The sequence below is a fragment of the Sciurus carolinensis genome, chromosome 4 (genome assembly GCF_902686445.1).
Source record: "Sciurus carolinensis chromosome 4, mSciCar1.2, whole genome shotgun sequence".
Classification (NCBI taxonomy): Eukaryota; Metazoa; Chordata; class Mammalia; order Rodentia; family Sciuridae; genus Sciurus; species Sciurus carolinensis.
In genome coordinates this window covers 133691579-133719002 of record NC_062216.1, presented here as the reverse complement: position 1 = coordinate 133719002, position 27424 = coordinate 133691579, and the positions used below count along the sequence as shown (strand labels likewise).

Sequence of the window (27424 nt, the reverse complement as noted above, 5' to 3'; positions counted from 1 at the left end):
TGGTTTTAGGACTAGATAGTTCTACATCAGTGTTTACCTTATTCCTACTATGGTTCTTAGTTTTAGGGAATGGTTCTTAATCCTAGGGCATGGTCTTTCTGAGATAAATGTTCAGAGTTTTAGCCAAGATCTCTTCATTGTATCTGGGCTGGACTGCAACTGTTTCTCAGTACTGTTCAGCCTCTGCAATCTATGTCAGTATTCAGCCTCTGAATATCTGTTCGCTAATGATCCTTCCAGAATCTTGCCTTGGGATGTGCGCGTGTTGGTCAGGAACCCACAGAGGAATTTTACAGACTTCAGGGTTCCTGTTTTGTAACCCTTTTTTCTTCAAGTCTAAATACTAGATGCCCAAGAATTAAAGACACTGACAGTCTCTCTTACCTAGAAAAATACACATTCTTTGCTTGGCATATGTTTCTCTGGTTAAAGATAGGGGAAATTCTCAGGGAGAAAAACAGGGCAAATATGGGGTTCCCATTGAGTTATTATCTATTTGTAAATATTCTAGTCCTTCATTGGTTCTTTTCTAATGCCTGAAAACAGTTGCTTTAGGTTTTGTTCAGACTTTATGGGTTATTTTAAGCAGAACACTGATTTTTTATACCAGCTTATAAATTATTCAGAAAAAATGGGTCACATATTAAAAAGTTAAAAAATTAATTTCTAGAAGAAAATGTGATGTGATTAAAAAAGAGTAAAAATATTTTGTGAAAGCATGTCTAACTATGACAGAAATCTCAAAACCCATGAAAAAAGTAGACACATTTTTATTCACAGTAAAACTATTCTTTTTGACAAAAATAAATTGCATCATAAAGTCAAATGTTAAGCATTAAACTGATAAAATATTTATAAATTTTATTATAAAAGAGGTAATTTTCTTGACCTATAAAGTACTCCTGTAATTTAAATATATTCAACACCTTCAAATAAAAATAGTGATTGTACAGGAATGGTCAGGTCTTAGAAAATGAAATGCAAATTTTTTGAAATGCACAAAAAGGTACCTAAACTCCCCTGAAATAGAGATTGTGAGAGGACAGGTCCCCAGGTGGCCAAGTCAACTCAGCTCTCCTTCCCACTGGGGTTCTCAGAATAACTACAGAAGGTTCTGACAAGGTAGTGTTCCAAAATAAAGAGGAGCAGCCCAGGCTAGAAATAGGTTATTTTGCAATGCTTGAGTTCAGTCAGTCAAGAGGTGCCAATAGTATAAACCAGGACAGAATGCTCAGCTGTGGTGTGGCATGAGACATTCACAGATAAAATTCCATCCTCCCAAAGTGGCTTTCCTGAGCCTTGGGAGACCACCTTGCTTTGGGTCCTAGGCTTCTGTTATTTCTTTCTGCCTATCTGTAAGTAATACCTTTTCTTTGCTTGACTTCTTGGGTGACAGTTCTATCTCACTGAATTCATACAAGTGAGAGAGAACCTTTACAGAGATGAAAATTAAAAGTAAACTGGATCAGACACAGTGTGCATGTCTATAATCCCACTGACTAGAGAGATTGAGGAAGAAGGATCTCAAATTTGAGACCAGCCTTAGCAAATGAGCAAAATCCTATCTCAAAATAAAAATAAAAAAAGGGGTGGGGATTGTAGTTCAGTGCTAAAGTACCCTAGTTCAGTCCCCAGTATCACCCCCCCAAAAAGTATACTGACTTCCTAATAGTACACAGTTAAATGTGTGAGAATACATTATCTTAGCAAGAGAGTTGAGAAATAGATCCTCTCTTATATGACATAAGAAATTTTATAATACAAAAGTGGTGTAACAATAATGAATATTTAGTAATATTTATCAAAATTGAAGATTTTATTTTTGACCTAGTAATTTCATGACTGTGAACTATATATACTTTTATGAGAATTAATGTCTATCCGGATAATTGCAGAAACATCTTTTATAATACAAATAATAAAACAGTCTAAATGTTCATCAAAAGGAGAACATTATTTAAAACATTTTTGCACATACATTAAAAAAATATGCAAACATTAAAAAGAATTCAGAAACTTTTTGTACTCAAATGATAAAACTTCCTGGGCATATCTTCAAAAAATTAAGGAACCTCAGAGAAAGTGTAGTGCATCTGTTTGAATTATGGAAATGTACACACAGAGACAGATATAATTTGGCAGATACATATAGAATATACCTTTTAGGATGAAATATTGGGGAGGGTAACAGAAGACAGGGATGGGAAGGTTACTTTTTTCTTGGTAACTTTTAAGTTTCTCTCATGAATATGTGTCTTGTATTAGACATTTTATTAAAATGACTGAAAATTATAATCCACATAAAGCAATGAGAAAGAGGCCATACTGTATGAGATCCTAAAGTCCAGCAAAAATTACAGAGTTGGAGGAAAACTTGAAACTTTAAGTATATTCAATAATTAAGGAATGCTGTATATCTTAATAACAAATCAGCAACATGTAACAACCTCTTCACACACACCCATCCGAGAAAAACACTTGAAAAGTTGAATAGGTCAAAATAATGAAATTAAAAACAAGAATAAGGAATGATGAATACATTCCAAAGTATCTTATTTTTAAATATCAATAAACTAGGTTAAATCTTCATGAGTCCCACTTTAAGAAGAAATGAAAAATATTCATTATTAAGAATTTCTCCACATTTTCATTTTGTATAATTCTTTCCTGCCTCTTTCCAGACAGAACCTGGTCTTTCAATTCTAACCCCACCCCCCTTATATGTTCCAATACATTCTTCCTCTCTCAATTTATTGATGGCTTTCTTTAGCTTAAAATGTGCATTAGTAACCAACACAGTAAAACAAAATAACTTTTACTCAACTCTGTATACATACTTCTTTTCCTTCTCTTCACTGGCTAACGTCTTAGAATGTTCTAAGTTTGCCAATTTTTTTCAAATTGCAAGTCATGAGCCATTAGTAGGTCATGAATCAAATCTAGTGTTTCACAAAAACATTAATTTAAAATATGAGAGATTAGAATATTGTACTTAGCCATGAATAAAGTATTATTTCATGTAATTTATGTTTTATCATACATAGTAAGGATTGTTTCATGAATCTTTTATTTTTCAGTTATCTACTGTGTCTTCTAATTTTAAGATGAAGAACTTTTCATATTGTAACTTGATTTAAAGTTATAAAGTATTAAAATTACAATTGACTAGATAATGAATGTGATATAGATACCACTGTGCATTTTTAAGTTTGTCTTAGTTTTTCATATTGCTCCCATTGAAATGGACTATATGAATTATTTTCAATTTATATATTTGCACTACTGCTCAAAATATCTAAATATGGCTACAATATGATATGCATTGAATCATGAATTATATGTGCAGAAAAACATGGAAAGAGAATAGTCTATATAAAATAAAAAGGAATTGACAAGAAAGTGAGTATAAATGTTATTAAAAATTCTGTTAGTACAGTCCTGGTTTCTCTCTTACCACACAAGCCTTTCCTCATATACCTTTGCTACCCTCTGCCTGAGGCTCAGATACTATAGTCATATAGGGCTTAGTCCTTAAGTCTCTTCTGTTCTATTTTTCATACCTACTTTCTCACAAGCTGATGTCAATTCCACCTCAGGGCCTTTGTACCTGTTGTTCTCTTTACTTAGTAAACTATCCCAGAATTCATGTATATTTCCCTCTCATAAATCATTTACATTTGTCACATTTATTTCTCCATGTAATGTGTCAGAAGCAGAACACTTGATCTTCTTTCAAACTTTGCTTCTCCAAAAGTATTCCCTGTCTTGGTTAATGGCATCACCATTCATCCAGTTGCTAAGACTAATGGCATAAGTGCCATTCTTGAATAGTCTATTTCACTCAGCCCCCAAATAAAATCTATCAGGAGATGTTATTAATTCTGTCTTTAACCCATATTCTGAATCTGACCTTTCCTCATCATTTTCATGCTAGGTAAGCAGAATTAATGTCATGGTACAGAATTGGTGTCTTGTGGTAGATATGTCTGTTATGTAGAATGTCTGCTACATGCATTCATTCTGAGGCACTGGGTCATTTTCATTTTATGACTCTGTTACTCTCTAGAATATTTGAATCCTCTATCAGATCTGTTGCATCCAGCCAGCAGATGAGGGAAGACCAATAGATCAAGTAGAACGTTTTTAAAGCCCAGACCTGGAAAATGGCCTACATTCTATTGGCTAAAACTTACTGATATGGCCCTCTACAGGGAGACTGGAAAATATATTCTAGGTATCTTCTCAGGAAGTAAATAGAACAGTTGCCACCTGCCAGAATATATTTCCCTAACTATAAAATAAAGCAAATTTTCTTTATTAATACTTTTTGACATTAGATTTTACTCTTTTTTAAGTGTTCAGCCTAAGATTCAAGTCATTTTCCTCAATCCCCATCTTATATCTTTACAGGTCTCTTTTCCCTCTAATAAGTATGTTCTATGCACCAAAGCTGACTGGTTCTAAATCTGTATCCAGGATAATCCCTTCTACCATTTCATACCTACTTTTTAAAAATTCCTTTTTGAAGTGTAGTATATGTGTGTACTGGGTTGATGTTGCTTTGTTTTTATCAACAGATTATAAGTGTTTTCAGGATAGTCACCATTTAAAAATTTGAAATTCTACCACCTAGTCAGTGTTTGCTACACCTACTATAGAACTATACTTAGTTAAATAGACAACCCTTCAGTCAAATACAGATGCAACATGTCTAAAAATAAAATAGTTTTTTCCTCCACCCCACATTTTCTTCTAGATCGCGCAATAAAGTTACCTATCAATTGAACTTAAATTCTCAGGGTTATCTTTGTGCCCTTGGCAATATTCAAGTCCAAGGATAATTTAGTTAATATTATAATTTTTTACTTAGAAATATATGCCTATTTTTAAAATTGAAAAATAAACACAATCAAATTATTACATGTAAATATTGTTTCTGTTCTTTTTCTCTAATACATTATAAGCCATCTTAATCTTTATCTGGGTAGCTTTATAGCATATGAACTTTTAAAAACTATTTCTCTTCCATTTGTTCATTTATTAAGAATGCCAATTTGTAGTCTTACCTTTACATATTTCTGTCTTTTTTTATATCTCTTTTGACTTATTTCCTTGTCTCTGTGTTATATAGGAATTTATTAAGTGTTTTTGACCCTTATTTTCTGTATGGTCAAATAGGTTTTATTTTTCCATTCTGCATTAATTTTCTGGCTACTTTAAAAAAAACCACCAGTAACTGGGTGATTTAAAACAACAGAAATTCATTCTCTCATAGTTTTGGGGACCTAAAGTCCAAAATCAAGGTATTGGCAGGATTGTTCTCCCTCCAAATTGTCTACAGAAAAATCTGTACCTTGACTTTTCCAACTTCTGATGGCTTCGGACTTTCTTGGCTTATGCATCCATCACATCAATCTCTTCCTGCTAACATTGTCCCCTCCTCTTTTGATTGTGTAGTGCTAAATCTCCCTCTCCCTCTTTTTATAAGGATACATGTGATGGCATTTATTACTCACCTGCATAATCCAGGAAAACATACTCATCTACTCATTTTGTGAGTGTGTGTGTGTGTGTGTGTGTGTGGTCCTGGGGGTTGAACCCAGGGCCTTGTGCATGTGAGGCAAGCACTCTACCAACTGAACTATATCCCCAGTTCAAGATACTCATCTTAATCATGTCTTTGCTATGTAAAGTAAGATGTAATATTTTGTGTGTAAGGTAATATTCACAGGTTCTGGGAACAAGGACCGGGACATACCTTTTGGGGAGCCACCATTCAGACTACTACACTTTTAAATTTTCGATTCAGTTGTCTTACTTTTCATTTTACTCAGTATTTCATAATTCTGTAAAAAATGAATTTTTTTTTACCAACTATCCTTAAGAGAGCTAGCTACGATTGTGTATTTTGGGTACAAGATAAAATAAAAATAAAACTGAGTTTTGACTGATACATGTTCAGAAATCAAAAGTAGATGTGTCCATATTTGTATCAAAAGAAAAATGGCTGATATGAAGTCTAAGACAAAGAAGCCTATGGGACAGGAAAGTGGAAAGAAGAAAGGGTAACTCCAACAACTGGCAGCTTCGTTTTATCACAACAGTCACGGCACATCCCTGCAAACAAACTATTCTTATTAAGGTCACTAATACCTTCATGTCATCACATCAAACTATCTTTTCTTCTTCAAATTATCATTCTCTCATATAGTTTATCACTTTGGGGCCTCCTGACTAATGTTCTTCGTTTGATTTCCACGTATGCTACCAGGCAGATTTTGGTTTCTGTCTTCCTCTCTTAATTTCTCCTTTATAATTTCCTTTGATTAAGGTTGAAATATTGTAGGGAAGTCTTTAAATTAATTCTCCATATTTACCCTCTCACAAGGTAAACTCATCTAGGACTGTGACCTCACTTGCCTCAGGGCATTTATACCAGTAAGTTTCTCTACTTAGAAACCTACTGTAGATTTTCATGTGGCTTTCTCCTTTTTATGATTCATTTACATGTCCTACATTTATTTTTCTACCAAAAATGTGCAAATATAAAACATATCTCCTGATCTTCCTTGTCTGAGTAATTATATCACTCTTCAATCAGTTTTTCAGATTAAACCATAGGCAATGTGTGGTTTGATTATTCTGTTCCACTATCCTTAATATCGAATGAATCACCTGGTATTATTAGCTTCACCTTCATAATCCCTGAAACTGAGCTTCACAGTTAACAGAGTGGACAAAATTCTCAGATGTACCACAAGATCTCTCACCTCTCATCAACATGCTGTGCATGTCTCAGGAGAGTAAATATGATGGATTTTACATCCATGATTATATTAGATGACCCAGATGACCTTAAAATACTGAGATTATCCAGGTGTGCTTGATCCAATCAGTTGGTGTTTTGTTAATTGTTCATTGTTTGAATTTGTTCTTTTTAGATATACTTGATAGTAGAGTACATTTTGACATATTGTATATACATGGAATATAACTTCTTCTAATTAGGATCCCATTCTTATGGTTGTACATGTTGTGGCATTACACTGGTGGTGTATTCATTATGAACATAGGAAAGTTATGTCTAATTCATTCTATTCCCATCCCACCTCCCTTCCCTTCACTCTCTTTTGTCTAATCCAATGAAACTTCTATTATTCCCCCCCACTTTATTGTGTGTTAGCATCTGCATATCAGAGGGAATATTTGGCTTTTGGTTTTCTGAGATTGGCTTACTTCACTTATCATGATAGTCTCCAGATTGATCCATTTACTGGCAAAGGCCATAATTTCATTCTTTTTTTATGGCTGAGTAATATCCCATTGTGTATATACCACATGTCTTTATCCATCATCTGTTGTAGAGCACCTACATTGGTTCCAAAACTTAGCTATTGGAATTGAGCTGCAATAAACATTGATATGGTTGTGTCACTACACTATGCTTATTTTAAGTCCTTTGGTATATGCTGAGGATAACTGGGTCAAATGGTGGTTCCATTCCAGGTTTTCTGAGAAATAGCCAATACTGCTTTCCTGAATGGTTGCACCAATTTGCAGTCCCACTAGCAATGTATAAGTGTACTTTTCCCCACATCCTCATGAACATTTATTGTTACTTGTATTCTTGATAATTGCCATTCTGACTGGAGTGAGATAGAATCTTAGTTTGAATTTGCATTTCTTTAATTGCTAGAGCTGTTAACATTCTTTTTATATATATTTGTTTACTGATTGTATTTTTTCTTCTGTGAAGTGCCTAGTCAGTTCCTTTGCCCATTTATTCATTAGGTTATTTGTGTTTTTTTGGTGTTACATTTTTTAAGTTCTTTATGTACTTTGGAGATTAATGCTATATCTGAGGTGCAGGTGGCAAAGATTTTCTCCCATTCTGTAGGCTCTCTCTTCATGTTCTTGATTGTTTCCCTTAGTGTGAAGAAGCTTTTAGGTTTGATACCATCCTATTTATTAATTCTTGATTTTACTTCTTGCACTATAGGAGTCTTGTTGAGAAAGTCAATTTCTAAGCCAACATGATGGAGAGTTGGGCCTACATTTTCTTCTAGTAGATACAGGATCTCTGATCCAATATATGAGTCCTTGATCCACTTTTAGTTAAGTTTTGTGCAGGGTGAGAGACAAGGGTTCAGTTTCATTTTTTTTTTTTTATTGTATACAAATGGGATACATGTTGTTTCTCTATTGTACATAGTGTCAAGGCATACCATTTGTGTAATCATACATTTACATAGGGCAATGATGTTTGATTATTTTTTTCCTTCCCCCCCACCCCTCCCACCCCTCTTTTCCCTCTATACAGTCCTTCTTTCCTTCATTCTTACCGCTCTCCAGTTTTTCCAGCACAATTTGTTAAAGAAACTATCTTTTTTTTCAATATATGTTTTATGGCACCTTTGGATAGTTTGTGATAATTGTATTAAAGTGGGTTTGTCTCTGTGTCTTCAATTCTGTTCTATTGGTCTCCATGTCTGTTTTGGTGTGAATACTATGCTGTTTTTGTTACTATCCCTCTGTCATATAATTTAAGGTCTGGTGTTGTGATGACTTCTGTTTCACTTTCCTCATTAAGAATTGCTTTGGTTATTCTAGGCCTTTTATTTTTCCAAATGAATTTCATGACTGCTTATTCTATTTCTATGAAGAACATCATCAGAACCTTAATAGGAATGCATTAAATCTGTACAGCACTTTTGATAGTATGGTCATTTTGATGATATTAATTCAGCCTATTCAAGAACATGGGAGATCTTTCCATCTTTTTAAAGTGTTCTTCAATTTTTCTTAGTGTTCTGTAATTTTCATTGTATAGGCCTTTCACCTCTTTTGTTACATTGATTCCAAATATTTACTTCTTTTTTGAGGCTATTGTGAATGGGATAGTTTTCCTAATTTCTCTTTTAACTGATTCATCACTGATGTATAGGAATGCAATTGATTTATGGGTATTAATTATATAGCCTTCTACTTTGCTGAATTCATTTTTGAATTCTAGAAGTTTATGGTGGAGTTTTTTTAGGTCTTCTAAAGGTTAGAAGCACGTCCTCAGCAAAGAGTTTGATCACTCTCCTTCCTGTCTGTACCTTCTTTTGCTTAATTGCTCTGGCAAGAGTTTAAAGGACTATTTGAATAGAAGTGGTCATCCTACTTTGTTCCAGTTTTATAGAGGAATGCTTTCAATTTTTCTCTATTTCAGAATGATGTGGTTCTTGGATTTTAGCCTATATAGCTTTTACAATGTTGAGATATGTTCCTACTATTCCTAGTTTTTATAGTATTTTGAACATGAATGGATGCCATATTTTGTCAAATTTTTTTTTTCTACAGATTTGAGATCCTAATGTGATTCCTTGTCTTTAAGTCTACTGATGTGATGAATTACACTTATTGATTTCTATATGTTGAAACAATGTTACATCCCTTGAGATGACCCCACTTGGTAATGGTGCACTATATTTTTAATGTTTTTTGTGTGTGTTATTTGCCAGAATTTTATTAAGGATTTTTGCATTTGTACTCATCAGGAATACTGGTCTGAATTTTTCTTGCCTGATGTGTCTTTGTCTGAGTTTGGTATCTGGGTGATACTAGCTTCATAGAACGAATTTAAAAGGATTTCCTCCTTTTCTATTTCATGGAATAATTTGAGAAGGATTGGCGTTAGTTCTTGTTTGAAGGTATGGTAAAACCTGACTGAGAATCTTTCTGGTCCTGGGCTTTTTTTTGTTGGTAGACTTCTGATGGTGTTTTCAATTTCATTGCTTGAAATCGATCCGTTTAAATTTTCTATGTTCTGGGCTGGGAAAATAGCTCAGTTGATAGAGTGCTTGCCTCACAAGCACAAGGCCCTGTGTTCAATCACCAGCAACGCAAAAATAGAAAAAAAAAAATTCTATGTTCCCACGATTCAACTTGGTAGGTCATGTGTCTCTAGAAATTTGTTGATGTCTTCAGGATTTTCTATTTTTATTGGAGTATAAATTTTCAAAATAGTTTCTGATTATCATATTTCAGTAGTGTCCATGATGATATATCCTTTTTTCATCATGAATTTAGTAACTTGAGTTTCTCTTTCTTTCTCTGCTTAGCTTGGTCAAGGGTTTATCAATTTTATTTATTTTTTCAAAGAACAAACTTTTTATACCATTGATTTTTTGAATTTTTTTGTTTCAATTTCATTGATTTTGGCTCCTGATTTTAGTTATTTCCTGTTTTGTACTGATTTTGGTGGTAGTTTGTTCTTTTTCCAGGGTTTTGAGATGTAATGTTAGGTTATTTATTAGGTGACTTTCTATTCTTTTAAGGAATGGACTCAATACTATGAACTTTCCTCTAAGAACTGCCTTCATAGTGTCCCAGAGATTTTGATATGTTTGTGTTGCTTTTACTTCTAAGTATATTTTTACTTAATCCCTGATTTCTTCTGCTATCCACTGGCCATTCAATAGTACATTATTTAGTCTTTAGATGTTAGAATAGCTTCTACTTCTAATTTTATCATTGATTTCTAATTTAATTCCATCTTGATCTCATAGAATGCCCAGTATTATCTGTATGTGTTGTATTTGCTAAGAGTTGTTTTGTGTTCTAAAGTATGGTCTATTTTACAGAAGAATTCATGTGATGCTGGGAAGAAAGTGTATTCAGTCATTATGGATGAAATACTCTATATATGTCTGTTAGGTCTAAATTATTAATTGTATTTTTTAGTTCTATAGTTTCTTTGTGTAGTTTTTGTTTGGAGGATCTATCCAGTGATGAGAAAGGCATGTTAAAGTAGTCTAGTATTATTGTGTTGTGGTCTACTTGATCCATGAAATTGAGAAGGGTTTGTTTGATATACATAGATGATCCATTATTTGGGACACAAATATTTATTATTGTTATGTCTTGTTGATGTATATTTCTTAAGCAGTATGAAATGTCCTCCTTTGTCCCTTTTTGATAAACTGGTTTGAAGGCCACCCTATCTGAGTATAAAAACCCCTCCTTGTTTACCGAATCTATGTGAATATGTTTTTTCTCATCCTTTTACCTTCAGTCTGTGGATATCTTTGCCTATGAGGTGAATCTTTTGGAGACAGATATTGTTGGGTATTGTTTCTTAATCCAATCTGCAAGTGTATGTCTTGATTGATGAGTTTAGGCCATTTACGTTCAATATTATTACTGAGAAATAATTTCTTTTGTTGTCATTTTTATTTATTTCTAGTTTCTAAGTTGAATTATATTCTCCTTTGATATACTACTCATCTAGTTTAGTTTCACCCTGTATCAGTTTTTGTTTGTATTCTCCATTTCTTCTTCATAAAATATTTTACTGAGTATGTTTTGTAGTTCTGCCTTTCTGGTTGTAAATTCTTTTAACTTTTGTTTATCATGGAAGATTTTTATTTCATCCTCAATTCTGAAGCTTAATTTTGCTGGGTATAGTATTTTTGGTTGGCATCCATTTTCTTTCAGAGCTTGGTATATATTATTCTGGTCTCGGTGAGCAAGCATTTGAGATCTTGTTTGGTTTCCCTGTCATTTTCCTCTGGCTGCCTTTAAAATTCTATCCTATTCTGTATGTTAGAAATTTTCAAAATAATGTGCCTTGGTTGGGTGTGTTGTAATTTTGTATATTTAGGGTCATATAAGCCTCCTATATTTGATTTTCATCTCATTCTATAGGTTTGGGAAATTTTCTGATACTATTTCATTGAAAATATTGTACATTCCTTTTCTCTGTATCTCTGATCCTTTATCCTAATAATCTTATATTTGGTCTTTCATGTTATCCCATATTTCTTGGAAATTCTGTTCATGGTCTCTTAATGTCTTTTCTCCATGGTCAACTTTATTTTCAAGATTATTTATTTTGTTTTAATTGCCTGAAACTCTATCTTCCAAATGCTGGTGATGCAGTCCATTGAATTTTTAATTTGATTTGTGGTTCCTTCATTTTGAGAATTTCTGCTTGATTTTTTTACAGAATCTCTGTTTATTGAAGTGATATTTCACTTCCTGTATTTTCTACCTGATTTCACTTCTTACATTGTCCTTTTCCTCATAGATCAGTTTAACCAAGTACATTCTAAACTCCTTCTCTGACATTTCTTCCACTGTGTTGTTGATGGATTCTGTTATTGAAGTATCTTGGTTTGTATGGAGTGACTTGTTCCCTTGCTTTTTCATGTTGTTTCTGTATCTACTCATCTTACAGTATGAATCTGAGGTGGTATAGTTTCGACCCTGTGGACTTAAATGTGTCCCTGAAGGTTTCCAGTACCTCATCATTTAGGGGGAGAAAATATTAACAACAACCAATGCAAACAATACAGCATTGACCCAAATAATTTCTACTATGATATCCATGATAGTTACAATAAACATAAATGATGTGATACATTATTGCCCACAGTAAATACAGTAAGTTTGCAAAATTTTACGATTTTGAGTGGTGGACAGGGAGAGAAGTGATGTAGGATGTGATAATCATGAGGAAGTAGGAGACAAAATAGAAGTAAAAAATTACAGTAAGATTGAAAGAGAGAACAACAGTGATTGGCTATTAGCAGAAGAAAAGAGAGAAAGAGAATCAAGGGAAACCAATAAGTGAAAGAAAAAATAAAGAGTAAAAATTTTAAAAATTAAAAACAATAATAAAGCATACAAAACAAAACTGAAATATACTAATAAAACATCCTAGTCCTCAAATACTGATACATGAAAATAATTTGCTTCAAAGATGCTAGAAATGAGAAAAAAAATGACTATGTATACATGTCCATGAATGATTTAGGTCACAATTAAATAGAGCAAAGAAAAACGGGAAAAGAAAGAAAGAAAAATTTTAAAAAACTCAATGAAAAGTTAAAGAATTGTTTCCAATGGAGTTCAACACGTTCTCAGCTCAGTGCTAGGTGGGGTGACCTGGAATTTGATGCCTGCTCCATCCTCAGGGTGGGGTTGTTGGAGTGAAAGAGGAAATTCCATAAGCAGCACTCCTGGAGGCTGGGCTTATACTTGGGTTCCATGGCAATTGGTCTGGAGATTTTAATCAGTGACTTCCAGGGCCCAGCAGTTGCCAGTCTACGCTGGAAGACTGCACTCTAGGGATCTCCCCTGGGTTCCACTTGTGCAGTGAAGGAGCAAATTCTTAATACCCCCCAACACCTAGTGGATTCCACATTTCCTGTCTCTTGGGCTCAGTCTCCAAACTCAATCTCTCCCACCCCCACCCTCTCAAATACTTGATCAGCTGTGTCTCTCCTGTGATAGAAAAACCAGACCTGACTATAAAATGAATTTATAAGAACATTATGATGAAGAACCAATGCCTAAGAACTTAGTATTCTTCCCCTTCTGGCAGCCTTTCTTTGGGAAACCCATGGGTCCCTACCTATTGAACTATAAATAACTGTCTCTAGAATTTTGACCACTCCCTCTTTAAATGGAAACACTCCTGTGCCAGGCTTTCAAGGACAGATATTCAACAGATACCTGTGAAGAGTCATTTCTTCTTATACTTTGTAACTTTCTGAATTCTTTTGGAATGTAGCTACATCATTAATTGCTAGGCCAATTAACTGCTGTCTAAACTATAACCTCATAGGCTTAGTTCTTAGAAAACCCCTCTCCACATCTGATTATCTCCTGGTCACTTAGGCACACTCTATGTTGTGCAGAGTGGGTTTGCAGGTCGGTGTTTGGGGCCAAACTCAGGTTTGTCAGGAATTGACTACTCCAGCTGCTAGCCCAGTGCTGCAGCTGCAAAATGGTTCCTTCCTCTCTTCTCTGCAGGAAGCTGAGAGAGATGCAGCGTCTTTCCCACATAAGGATATTGTGCAGCATGCTTTTCAGTTTAGTTGGGCAGTGTCTTTGGTTTATGATCTCTTGGTACTCAGACTTGCCTAAGGCCTCCTCGAAATGTGTGTTCCTTTAATTCTCTTATCTCTCCACTTTGCTTGTGGAGGGACCACTTTGGTTGGTACCTCCGGCAATGGCAGCGGCAGAAGCACTGGGGATTTCTTACTTAATTATATCCATCCTCTTGAGTCCCCAATCTACTTTAAGTGTCTAGTATTAAATCCCCCCCCCACTTTTTCACTTATCTTGCTGAGAAGTTTCCTATTGTCTTTCTGGTTTCACACCATGGAACAGGTAAGAAAGCAACCTATTCTATTCCCTAGTTGAGTTTTTTAAATAGAGAGTTTACTTCTGTTGGTCACAGAAGGGAAGTCATGTCTTTGAAGTATGAAAAAACTCAGAATGCCTTTGCTGACTTGAAGATGGGTGGGGGCCATGTGTCACGGAATAAAGATTGCCTCTAAAGATGAGAGCAAGGACTGGCTGAGAGTCAGCAAGGAAATGGGAATAGAGTCCCATAACCACATCAAATTGAACTCTACTAATACAGCTTGGAAACAGATTTTTTTCCTTACAGCCTCCAACTCAGAGTTCACCTGACACAGTGACTTTGACCTTGGAAGTATTAAGTAGAGAATTAGGCACACTGTGCCTGAATGTATGACCCACAGAATTGTAATAATAAGTGAATGCTGTTTTAAACACTGTATTTGTGGTAATTTCATATGCAACCATAGAAAGTCAATCAACATGCTGAAACCCTATTCCAAGCTACAGCAGTTTGTGTCCTCTACTTTAGAAACAGTCTCCTAATTATACTTTTGGTACCCTTGTTTCCCTATGCTTCATTCTTTATACAACAATTGGAATAATCTTTTTTATTAAAAACATTTTTATATGGGGCATCAATTAGCAAAATGTTCAATGGCATGATGATGATGATGCTGATGATGATATCAGTTTTCTTATGGATATTTTTGTTGAATGATCATGTAATATCTCCAAATTTCTTGACTAGAATATCAAATAAATGTTGTCTCATGTTTAAATATCTATCTGCAATTTTAATTTCATTTTGCTTTAGATGATATAGTTTACCTCTTTATTGATTTAATGAAGAAAAAATCACAAGGCATTTATCCTGATTAAATGATTACATATTTTCAAACATTTTTACTTTGGAGAATTTTTGGTGAAACTGTTTCCCAATGTAATTCATAAAGCACTATCTTTTAACTTATGTTTTTAAGTTATACATAGCATTAGGATTCATTTTTACATAATTATAAAAGTATGGAATAAAATTTGCTCTAATTCAGTCCTTAGCACTTCTCCTTTCTTTTCCCATCCTTCTTCCCCATTCCCTTCCCTGTACTCTACTGATCTTTCTGAAGATCAGCAAAACTATTTACTTAAGAGTTTTTTTAATTAGTATCTTGTGAATATATATAAAAGTAAGATTTATTACAGTATATTCATATTGTACTTAGGAAGATTAGGTCAGATTCATTCCCTGTTTTTCCCTTATCCTATCCCTCCTCCCTTCTCTGCAATCCCTTTCCTCTTCTCCACTGATCTTTCTTCTATTTGGGTGGAATCCCCTCACCATTTCTTTTCTTCCCTTACTTATTTTGGACTAGCTTCTACATATAAGAGAAAATATTCAAACTGATTTTCTGGGTCTGGTTTATTTCCCGCAGTATGATGGTCTCCAGCTCCATCCATCCACAAATGCTATAATTCCATTCCTCTTTATGGTTAAGTAATACTCCATTATGTAAATATACCATATTCTCTTTATCTATTCATCTGTTGACGGGCACCTTGATGGGTATCATAGCTTGGCAATTGTGAATTGTGCTGCTACAAACATTGATGATCATTGATGATCAGTATGCTGATTTTAGATAGTTTGGCTATATACTAAGGAGCAGGATAGCTGGGTCACATGGTGGTTCCAATACTAATATGTAGAGGAATCTCCAAACCCATCAACACTGTATGAGTGTTCCTTTTTCCCCATATCCTCAACAATAATTATTATTTATGTTCTTGATAATTTTCTTTCTGACTGTAATGAGATGAAATCTCAATGTAGTTTTGATTTGCATTTCCTGAATTGCTAGAGATGTTGAACATTTTTTATAATTTATCAGTCGTTTGTATTTCTTATTTAGAGAAATATGTTTAGTTTTTACCCATTTATTGTTTTTTTTAATATTTGGTGTTTTGAGTTCTATACATACACTGTACTTGAAGAGCAGGTGGCAATGATCATCCATTCTGTAGGCTCTCTCTTCATGCTTTGATTTCCTTTGAAGTTTTTTGTTTGATGTCATTGCACATATTTTTTTTTTTTTTTTTTTTTTTTGGTACCAGTGATTGAACTCAGGAGCACGTGACCACTGAGCCATGGAGCCATTGAGCCACCTTCCCAGACCTATTTTGTATTTTATTTAGAGACAGCATCTCACTGGGTTGCTTAGTGCCTTGCTTTTGCTGAGGCTGGTTTTGAACTTGTGATCCTTCTACCTCTGCCTCCTGAGCCATTGGGATTACAGGTGTGTGCCACTATGCCCAACTCCACTTATTGTTTTTTAAACATATTTTTTCAGATGTAGATGAACACAATACCTTATTTATTTATTTATTTATTTATTTATTCATTCATTCATTCATTTATATGTGATGCTAAGGATTGAACTCAGTGCTTACACATGCTAGGCAAGACTCTACCACTGAGTTACAACCCCAGCCCCACTTGTTGATTTTTGGTTTTATTTCTTGTACTTATTTTTGAGTCTTATTAAGGAAGCCAGTTCCTGTGCCAACATGTTAGCGTGTTTGGTCTACATTTTCTTCTAGCAGATGCAGTTTCTGGTCTCATCCCTAGGTCTTCGACACACTTAGATTGAGTTTTGTGCTGGTTGAGAGATAGTGGTCCAGTATCATTCTTTTACTATGGATTTCCAGTTTTTCCAGCACTATTCTTTAAAAGGCTATCTTTTCTCCCATATATATTTGTGGAATCTTTGTCTAGTATCAGATGACAGTATCCACGGGGCTTGTCTCTGTGTCTTCTATTCTGTTCAATTGGTACCTTGTCTGTTTTAGTGCCAGTACCATACTGTTTTTGTTAATACAGCTCTGTATAACACACAAGGTCTGGTGTTAGGATGCCTCCCAGCATCACTCATTTTGCTCAGGATTGCTCTGGCTACTCTGGGTCTTACATTTTCAAATGAAATTTAGAACTGTTTTCTCTATTTCTGGGAAGAATGTCATTAGTATTTTGATGGAATTGTATTGAATCCACATACCACTTTTGGTAGTGCAGCTATTTTGACAATAGTAACTGCCTATCCAAGAACATGGGAGGTCTTTCCATTTTCTAAGGTCTTCTTCAATTTCTTTCTTCAGAATTCTATATTTTTCATTGTAAAGGCCCTTTACCTCCTTTGTTAAACTAATTCCCAAGTATTTTATTTTAATTTTGAAGTTATTGTGAATGGGATAGTTTTTCTAATTTCTTTTTCAACAGATTTGTTGTCAGAGTATAGGAAAGCAATTGATTTATGTATGTTGATCTTGTATCCTGCTACTTTACTATATTTGTTTATCAGCTCTAGACGTCTTTTGGTGGAGTTTTTGGGTCTTCTAAATATAAGATCGAGTTATCAGCAGACAGATAATTTGAGGGTTTTCTTTTTTCCTATTTATATCCCTTTAATCTCCTTTTTATTTTTGCCTGATTACTCTGGTTAGATTTTCAAGGACTATGTTGAATAGGACTGGTAACAGTGGGCATTTTTGTCTTATTCTTGTTTTTAGAGGAAATGCTTTCAGTTTTTCTCCACTCAGTATGATGTCAGCCTTGGGTTTGTCATATGTAGTTTTTACAGTATTGAGGTAAGTTCCTTCTATCCCTAGTTTCTCTAGTGTTTTAAATATGAATGGGCACTGGACTTTGTCAAATGCTTTTTCCGCACTTATTGTGATAATTCTGTAATTCTCATCCTTAAATTTATTAATGTGGTAAGTTAAATTTATTGATTTCTATATGTTGACCCAATCTTGCATCCCTGGCATAAACCCCTCTTGATCATGTTGTACTCTTCTTAAAGTGTTTCTGAATGCAGTTTGCCAAAATCTTATTAAGAAATTTGCATCTATGTTCATCAAAGATACTGGCCTGAAGTTTTCTTTCCTTGATGTGTCTTTGTTTTGGTATCAGAGTGAAACTGGCTTTTGTAGAATAACTTGCCAGTGCTCCCTCCTTTTTTTATTTCATGGAGTAATTTGACTGGTATTAGTTGTTCTTTAAAGGTATGGTAGAATTTGGATGAGAATCTATTGGATCCTGAGTTTTTCTTTGTTGGAAAATTTTAATAGCTGCTTACTTTTGTTACTTGATATTGATCATGGTTCAATTTGTGTAGGTCATATATGTCCAGAAATTTGTCAACATCTTCAAAATTTTCTAGTTTATTGGATTATAAATTTTCAAAATAGTTTCTAATGATTGTCTTGATTTCAGTAGTGTTTGTGGTGATATTTCCTTTTCCATCTCACATTTTGTTCATTTGGGTCTTCCTTTATTTTTGTTAGTTTGACTGAGGGTTTATCAATCTTGTTTATACTTTGAAAAAACTTACTCGTTGTTTCACTTGTACTTTGGATTTTTTTTCACTCTCACTCTCATTTTTCTTGACTTTGGTTCTTATTTAATAATTTCCTGTTTCTACTGATTTGGTGGGGTGTTTTCTTTTTCTTTTTCTTTTTTTCCCCTATGGCCTTTAGGTATAATGTTGGATTTTTTATTTGGTGTCATTCTCTGTTATAAATGTATGACTCAGTGTTTAAACTTTCCTCTTAGAACTGCCATCATATTGTCCCAGAGATTTTGATATATTGTATCGCTATTCTCATTTATTTCTAATAATTTTTTGAAATTTCTCCCTGATTTCTTCTGCTATCCATTCACTGTTCAAACGTGTATTATTTAAACTCCAGATGGTGTTGGAATGGTTTCTGTTTTTATCTTGTCATGATTTCTAATTTAATTCTATTATGATGTAAATGATGTAAGAAATTATCTCTACTTTTTTGTATTTGCTAAGATTTGCTTTGTGATCTACAATATTTTAGAAATGTTTTCATATGCCTGCTGAGAAGAAGTGAATTTAGTCCATTTATGGATAAAATAATCTATAGCCGTCTGTTAAGTCCATATGATTAAGAGTATTTTTTAGTTATAAAGAATCTTAGTTTATATCTGAATGATCTATCTAGTGTGACCAGATAATGTATTGAAATCAAACCATTACTCTAGGCAGTTACAAGAATTACCTCATATACAGCAGCCAATCAGAGTTCTGGGATATTAGCCTATCAAGGATCAGTCTCTAGGCAGTTACAAGAATCACCTCATATACAGCAGCCAATCAGAGTTCTGAGATATTAGCCTATGAAGGATCAGTTTACAGCAGCCAATCAGAGTTACTATAAGTATGGCTTATTCTGGCAAGCTGCCAGGCGCCATCTTAGAGATCAGGCCAGGGTGCGGCTCTGGGGCCCTCAGAACCCGCCCCTGACACATTTACGCATTGTGGTCTATTCAATTGTTAATACTGAGAAGACTTTGTTTTATGTATGTGGATTACCATCCTTTGGGGCATAAATATTTAAATCATTATATCTTATTGTTGAATGATTCCTTTAGCCAGTATGAAATGACCTTTGTCTCTTCTGTTAATTTTGGCTTGAAGTTGAGGTGGTTTCAAGATGGTTGATTAGAGAGGATTGCTTTCCTGTCTGTTCTGTGGATTAAAACCAAGAAAGCAGACAGGAAGTTTCTAAGCAAGGTGGGTGAATAAAAGGGTAGGGGGTACTGGAATTTGAAACTGGACATTCAAAGCAGACTGGAGACTCAGGAGGTTGGATATATAAAATAAAGAATCCTTAGTACCACAGTTGAAGTTCACTTTGTCTGATATGAGAATATCTACCCATGCTCGCTTTCAGCTACAATTTGCATGGTATATCTTTTCCCATCCTTTCATCTTCTGTCTGTGGATGTCTTTCTCTGTAAGGTGAATTTCTTGCAAACACCATATTGTTGGGGTGTTGTTATTTAATCCAATCTGCCATCTATGACTTTTGATTGAAGAGTTTAAGTCCATTTGTATCCAATGTTATCATAGAGATGATTTTTATTTCCTGTCAGTTTGGACTTATTTATAAAGTTATTTTCTAATGTTTAATTTGAACTTTTTCTTTTTCAAGTGCAATTCATACCTATGCTGGTTTTCATTTTTATTTTTAATTTCTTCTGAATAAAATGTTTTATTGAGTATGTTTTGTAGTGCAGGCTTTGTGGTTATGAATTCTTGAAGTTTTTGCATATAATGGAAGGTTTTTATTTCATCTTCAATTTTGGATAAAAATTTTGCTGGATATAATAAATGGCACCCATTTTCTTTTTTTCTTTCTTTTTTTTTTTTTTTTTTTTTTTTTGGTTTGTTTTGTTTTTTCTGTTTTTTTATTTTTTGCAGTAATGGGGATTGTGCTTGTGAGGCAAGAGCTTTACCAACTGAACTGACTCCCCAGCCACCATTTTCTTTCAGAGCTTGGTATATATTATTCCAAACCTTCTGGCTTTTAGGGTCTTGGTAGAGAATTCAATTGAAGTCTGAATTAATTTACCACTAAATGTGTCCTGCCATTTTCCCTTGCAGTTTTTACAATTTTATCCTTACTTTGAATATTAGGAATTCTCATTTTAATGTGTCTTGGAGATTTTTTTTGATCCTGCCTATGTGGAATTCTATGTACTTCCTATATTTGAATTTCCATTTCATTTCTAAGATTTAGAAAATTTTAAATATTATTTCATTGAAGGATTGTGCATTCTCTTATGTTGTATTTCAGAACCTGCATGTACCCTGTAATTTGCCCTCTTGATATTATCCCAGATTTGTTGAATATTCAGTTCATGATCTCTTAACATGCTTTCTTTTTTTTTCCTACTTTTACCCATATTTTTATTGGTACATTGTAGTTGTACATATTGAGGGTATTTGTTGTTATATATTCATACATGCACACAATATAACAATCTAATTTGGCCAATATCACTCTCCCTAGCATTTCCCCCTCCCTCTATACCTTCCATTCCTTGGTTCCTTTTCTCTACTGATCTCCCTTTGATATTTAAGAGATCCACCCCACCTTTGTTTTCCTTCTTCCTCACTAGCTTCCACATATGACAGAAAAGATACAACACTTAACCTTCTGAGTTTAACTTATTTTACTTAATATGATGGTCTCCAGTTCTATCCATTTTCCTGAAAATGCCATAATTTCATTTTTCTTTATGGATGAATAAATTTCATTATATATATACATGTATATATATTTTTTTTCCTGAATTGCTAATGATGTTGAACACTTTTTTCATGTATTTTTTCGTCATTTGTATTTCTTCTTTTTAGATGTGTCTGCTTAGTTCATTTGCTCATTTATTAACTGGGTTATTTGATATTCTGGTGTAAGGCTTTTTGAGTTCTTTATATATTCTAGATATTAATCCACTGTCAGAAGAGCAGTTACCAAAGGTTTTTTTCCCATTCTGTGGGTTCTCTCTTCACATTCCCAATTGTTTTCTTTGCTGTGCAGAAGCTTTTTAATTTGATGATATACCATTATTAACTTTTGGCATTATTTACTGAGCTTTAGGGGTTTTATGAAGAAAGTCATTATCTATGCCAGAGCTGGAGAATTGACCCTACCTTTTCTTCTAGGAGCTACATAGTTTCTAGTCTAATTGTGAGGTCTTTGATCTATTTTGAATTGATTTTTGTGAAGGGTGAGAGATAAGGGTCTAGTTTCATTCCTCTACACATGGATAACCAGTTTGTCCCAGCACTATTTGTTAAAAAGGCTGTCTTTTCTCCAGTGTATGTTTTTTGCACCTCTCTAAAGGATCAGATGATTTATCTGTGTGGGTCTTTGTCTTCTAGTCTGTACCATTGGTCTAGGCATCTGTTTTTATGCCAGTACCATGTTAGTTTTTGCTACTATAACTCTTGTAGTATAATTTGAAGTCAGATATTGTGATTTCTCCAGGATTGCTTAAAATTTCTTTGGCTATTCTCAGTCTTTATTCTTCCAAATAAACTTTAAGACTACTTTTCTAGTTCTGTGGAGAACATCATTGGTATTTTGATGGAGACTGCATTTTGATAGTATGGTCATTTTAATAATATTAATTATGCCTATCCATGAACATGGGAGGTTTTTCCATTTTCTGAGGTCTTCTTCAATTTCTTTTTTCAATGTTCTAGTGCTTCCCAGTTTTCATTGTAGAAGTCTTTCACCTCCTTAATTAGATTTATTCTTAGGTTTATTATTTGTTTGTTTGGTTTTGAGGTCCTTGTGAATGGAATTGTTTTCCCGATTTCTTTCTCAGAAGATTTGTTGTTGGTATATAGGAAAGCTATTGATTTTATAACCTTCTACTATGCCAAATGTATTAGCTCTAGCAGTCTTTGGTAGAGTTTTTTGGGTCTTCTTGGCTATAGGATACTATCATGTGCAAACAGTGATAATTTGACTTCTTCCTTCCATATTTTGTCCTTTCATTTCCTTCTCTTACCTAATTGCCCCTGACTAGAACTTATAGCAGGATATAAGTAAGACTAGCCCTAATTAATGCAATCCACACTGGGTGGTCAGTTGAATGTCTCTTCATATTACAAATGATATATACCTAAAACAATCCTTACTACATGAATTTTAACATGGGTAAATTGTTTTCTTTTTACTTTTATCATAAATATAGGGATAATTATTTTGGAAAATAATTTAAATCCTAAACTAGTTAGGATAGATATTGAGTAATAACACTAAAGTTAATATTCTTCTAGCATATAACACATGCCTAGCCTATAAATAAAAATCAATACATCCAAATTTATGGCTTATTTCACTATGGGAATTTAAAATATTTCAATATAAAGTTTTAATTAACACTTCATACCTAACTCTTTTAATATTCATAAACACTTAGAAGAATATATTAAAAGTTAGGGACACATATTTTATGTTCTTTTATTATTGTAAAGTAACTTACCCTGGTGCATAATTGCATATGAAAATTGCTGCATGTATAATGTTTCCAATTCTTGCACATGGAGTAACAGCACAACCACTTTGTAAGAGTTATCCCAAACAAGCTACAATAAAATTTTTAAAGAAAACATAAAATATAATTCTAAACATTATTCTCTTACAAACAATAATATATTCCATTAACACAGATTATATGGCCAAGAAATTCAAGGGACTATGACTATTTTAATTTAGACACAGTTAAAAGTTATTGTGGGTTTAGGACAGCATTTCCAAAACTGTATTAAGAGAAACATTTTAATAGGTTCTACTAATAGTGTATTAGGAAAAACAGTTTGACCACACTGATCCAGACTATTACTTTAGAGTCAAAGGAATTCATACATGATAAACTGATTTTCAACCCATTTGAATTTGAAAGTTTCTAGGTCACTGGCAGAGAGAAAGGAGAAAAGAGAAAATTTTGCAAAGATGGAAGTCGTGAATAAAAAGAAGAGACAAGAGGGACAGTAAGATTATAGAAGGGAAACCAAAGAGATAACAAGAGTGAGAGTAATTGACTAGAATTAGCATTTCTCCCTCCTTTTGTGAGGAAGTTACATTATAGGTATAATCCAGCAGCTTGAAAGGCTGAGGCAGGAGGATCACGAGTTCAAAACGAGCTTCAGCAAACTTAGTGAGGGCTCTAAACAACTTCAGCAAGACCCTGTCTCTAATAAAATATAAAAAAGGTTGGGGATGTAGCTCAATGTTTAAGTGCCCCTGGGTTCAATCCCTGGTATCAAAAAAAAAAAAAAAAAAATACAGTGTGGACTTTTCATTCAGAAAAAAACAGGTCTTGAAGTGAAAAAGGTGAGAATAATGAAAGATATTCTAAATATTCTCTGTATAACTTTAATACTTGGAGTAAACAAAAAGTACTCGTTTTGTTAACCTCTGTGAAAGAGGAAACATTTCCATTTTAATTTTTTACTTATCTCTAATCTTAGTGGTTTTAAAAGTTTGTTTCTTAAAGAAATAGAGTGATTCATTAAAAGAACAGAATATATACTTTAGGAATTAAAATGGAATCAAGCAGGCCAAATTCAGGACACAAGAATTTCCAGGAACTAGAATTAAGGAGCAGAAAATATTGAGTATAGTAGTAGGTCAGGCAGTAGATCGATTAGTTTACTGAAGTTATTCAAGTCAGATTAATGAATATGACTTTGAAATGAGCAAGACGATGAAGAACAGCTATAACTTTCTAGAAGAAGGAACTAATAAATGAGTTAATCAAAAAAAGTATGAACAATGATTCACTTGATAGAGAAGAAAGATATGAGTTCAATGTGAATAAATTTCAAAATTTCGAGTTTTGCGGTAAATCATGACACTGGGAATATTGATTGAAAAATAACCATGTTTTAAATAAACTTGGGAATTCAATAACTTCTTTGATTTCTGAAACAAATATTTATTGAAGACTTAAATAATGTCATGTTGTATGTTCAGAATATGTGAATGAGAAACAAGTTCTCCACCCTTAGTGTATTATCAGACATATAATTAAATGATTAATAACATAATGTGATATATGAAATAATGAATAAATGAAAAGTGGCTCAATATTCTTGGAGTAAAAAGTATGATGATGGACTTTTGGACATTAGACATTAAAATAATATTAATGTGCATTGAATACTACTATTATACTACTATTTTAATCAGTCAGCTATAATATAGCTTTGCATTTACATGCAAAGCATATCATCTTTTGTTTTGGTCCTCAAAATTTGGAAATAATTATTTACTAGATCTTACTTCCTTTTCCAGTGTGTACTATTTTAGAAAATTGCCTTTTATCTTTGAGTATCAAATTAGGTTTATTATATTCAAAAAATGTTTTGTTTTTTGTGGTACTTGGAATTAAACACTAGGCATCATGCATGCTAGGAAAGCACTCTACCACTGAGCTACATCCTGGCCCTAAAGGAATATTTTGATTATATGATTTATATAATGTATGGAACTATGAATATTTGAGAATAGAAATGAAAAGAATTTTAATTTTATTAGAAGTAATAATTTTACCATTTGAGTTTACTTATAAATTTGAAACATAAAACTAGGCAGTAAAGCAATTAAGAACTCTATTGAATTAATAGCAATATAAAAATTAGATACCTGCTTATAATAAGAACAGTTTTTAGAGCAGCTTCCATCTTCAAAATTATAATATTTCTTCTCTGCATACCAACTTCTGATAGCAGTAGTTGCAGTAAATTCATTCTCAAGGCCAACCCACATATTTTCACCAATACCATTAAATGTAGGATGGGCCATATGTATTTCTTCTAAATGACTATTAGGCTTAAACACACACTTTTTCCCCCATGCTCTAGCAGTTCGTGATAACGCTACATCCCAAGTCTGTAATAAAAAAACAAACAAACAAACAACAACAACAACAAAAGACAAAAAACAGAGAAAACAGAACAACAATAATAGGGATTTTTGTGCTCAAGATAATTTTCCTGGAATTCTCTAGTTTAAGGGTAAGAATTCTAACTTTGTACGTATGGGTTTTGTTTGTGGAATTTCTGTGGGGAAAGGTTTTTTTGAGATAATTGTAAGTAAAATGACTATATCCTTCAACAAAGGACCATTCATACATTTGGAAATGAAGTAGTAGAATGATAGACAATGCAAATCATAATATTCTTAAAAATGTAGTCCATTTAGAACATATATTTTAATCTCATGCCTTTTGTACTTAACAACAATTCTAATAACTATTTACTGGGCCTTTATTATATAAAAAATATTGTTTGTCAGCATTAAAATAAGAAGTCAGCATAAATTTTGTCCTCAAGTTTCTTATTGTTAGGCTAAGATATATATCATCACACCAAAATACAAAGTATGTATGTTACAGTAAACATTTCTGAGAAACATTAAGATATTATAAGTTTTCTTGGTTAATTCCACAGATTATACATGAATTCATTAGAGAAAATAAGTAAATGAGATCTTTAGGTTATCTCTTCACTACTTGCCCAAAGGTAAGCATTGCTCAAAAGACTACCTATTCGTATATTTCTCTATCTCTGTATATACACACATATACACACACATTCAAATATGCGTTTGGTTGTTTTAGATGGGCATTTCGTGATTGGTTTTCCTTTGTACTATTGTGATAATATGTGATGGTTGTTCCCCAAAGGCCATATGCTAAATGCTTGGTCCCCATCTGATGGCGCCATTGAGAGGTAGTGGAAACCTGAGGAGGTGGGGCCTACTTCAAGGAATCAGATCACTGGGATGTGCCTTTGAAAGGTATATTTTGTCCCTGGCTCCTGGATCTCTTTCTCTGTTTTCTAGCTACAAAGAGGTAAACGGCTTTCCTCCACCACACCCTCTATGCCATGATGTTCTGCCTCACTGCAGGAACATAGCAATGGAGTCAGCTAACAGGGACTGACACCTCTGAAGCTAAGCCAAAATACACCTTTCCTCTGTTTTTTCCCTCTGATATTTTGTCACAATGAAAGAGAGACCAACACAAAAAATGATAAAAAGCGTAACTGTTACCAAAATCTCAGTCCTTGTCCCCGATGCCAATTCAATAACAAAGACATGATTTCAAGAAAAAGGAAAAAGAAGGTTTATTACTTTGCTAGCAAAGGAAGCACAGGGACTTCTGTCTCAGAGGCTGTGATTCTTCCCATCAAGGGGAGCAGGGAGCTTTTAAGGAAGTGATTCAAAGGCTACATTGCACACATTCTGCATGTTCTGTCTGGAGTTGTAATTCGTTAATTTGGGAGATAGTCATTTCTGAGATCTTCTGGTGTCTTCCCCCAAAGTCTGAATTACTTCATTCCTGTGGTGGGTTTGTGCTCAAGGTTAGGTAACTCTGCCTAGAATGGGGAAGAAAGGTAATCCTGTTTTCCAAGAATAGAGAGCAGGAGAGATTAGGGAGGTGCAGAGAGGAAGAGAAAGAAATACATTCTTTTTAAAAATAATTCACAGTTGCAACAAGGGCGATATTGTTATATTCAAAACATTAAGTGAACCATGGTTACAAGATCACTGATATGACTATACCTGACCATGTGGTGTCAGAAGTCTTTAGAACTGGTTTGTGAGAGAAGTTTGAAAATGTTTTGAGAGGCAGTCCAAAGAAGCTTACTCTGCTGGAAGGAGAGCTCTATGGGCAATTCTGATTAGGGCTCAGAAGACCAGAATACTGATAGGAATGCAGACAATAAGACTATGCCCATGAGGTTTTAGATGGGAATGAGGACTCTCTTGGGAATTGGACTAGAGGTCATTTACATTTCGATTCTGGCAAAGAACTTGTTACATTTGTCTGGGTCCTAAGACTTTGTGTGAAACTCAATATAAAGATGATGGGTATTTAATCTGGCAGAGGAAATTC

General features: G+C 33.8%; 1 protein-coding gene across 4 annotated transcripts in view; it reads right to left on the bottom strand.

The window, feature by feature from the left end:
• Nucleotides 1-23073, bottom strand: part of LOC124983141 (GLIPR1-like protein 2) — a 35430-nt gene extending 12357 nt beyond the window's left edge. For 2 of the 4 annotated variants that reach the window (XM_047550121.1, XM_047550123.1), the window contains exon 1: nucleotides 23003-23046. In XM_047550121.1, coding sequence (XP_047406077.1) covers nucleotides 23003-23036 — 34 coding nt within the window. In that variant the 5' untranslated portion in view covers nucleotides 23037-23046. Of the gene's footprint in view, nucleotides 1-23002 lie in introns of all 4 variants that reach the window. The other 2 variants (XM_047550124.1, XM_047550122.1) reach the window with 2 other exon arrangements.
• Between the last annotated feature and the right edge of the window lie 4351 nt (nucleotides 23074-27424).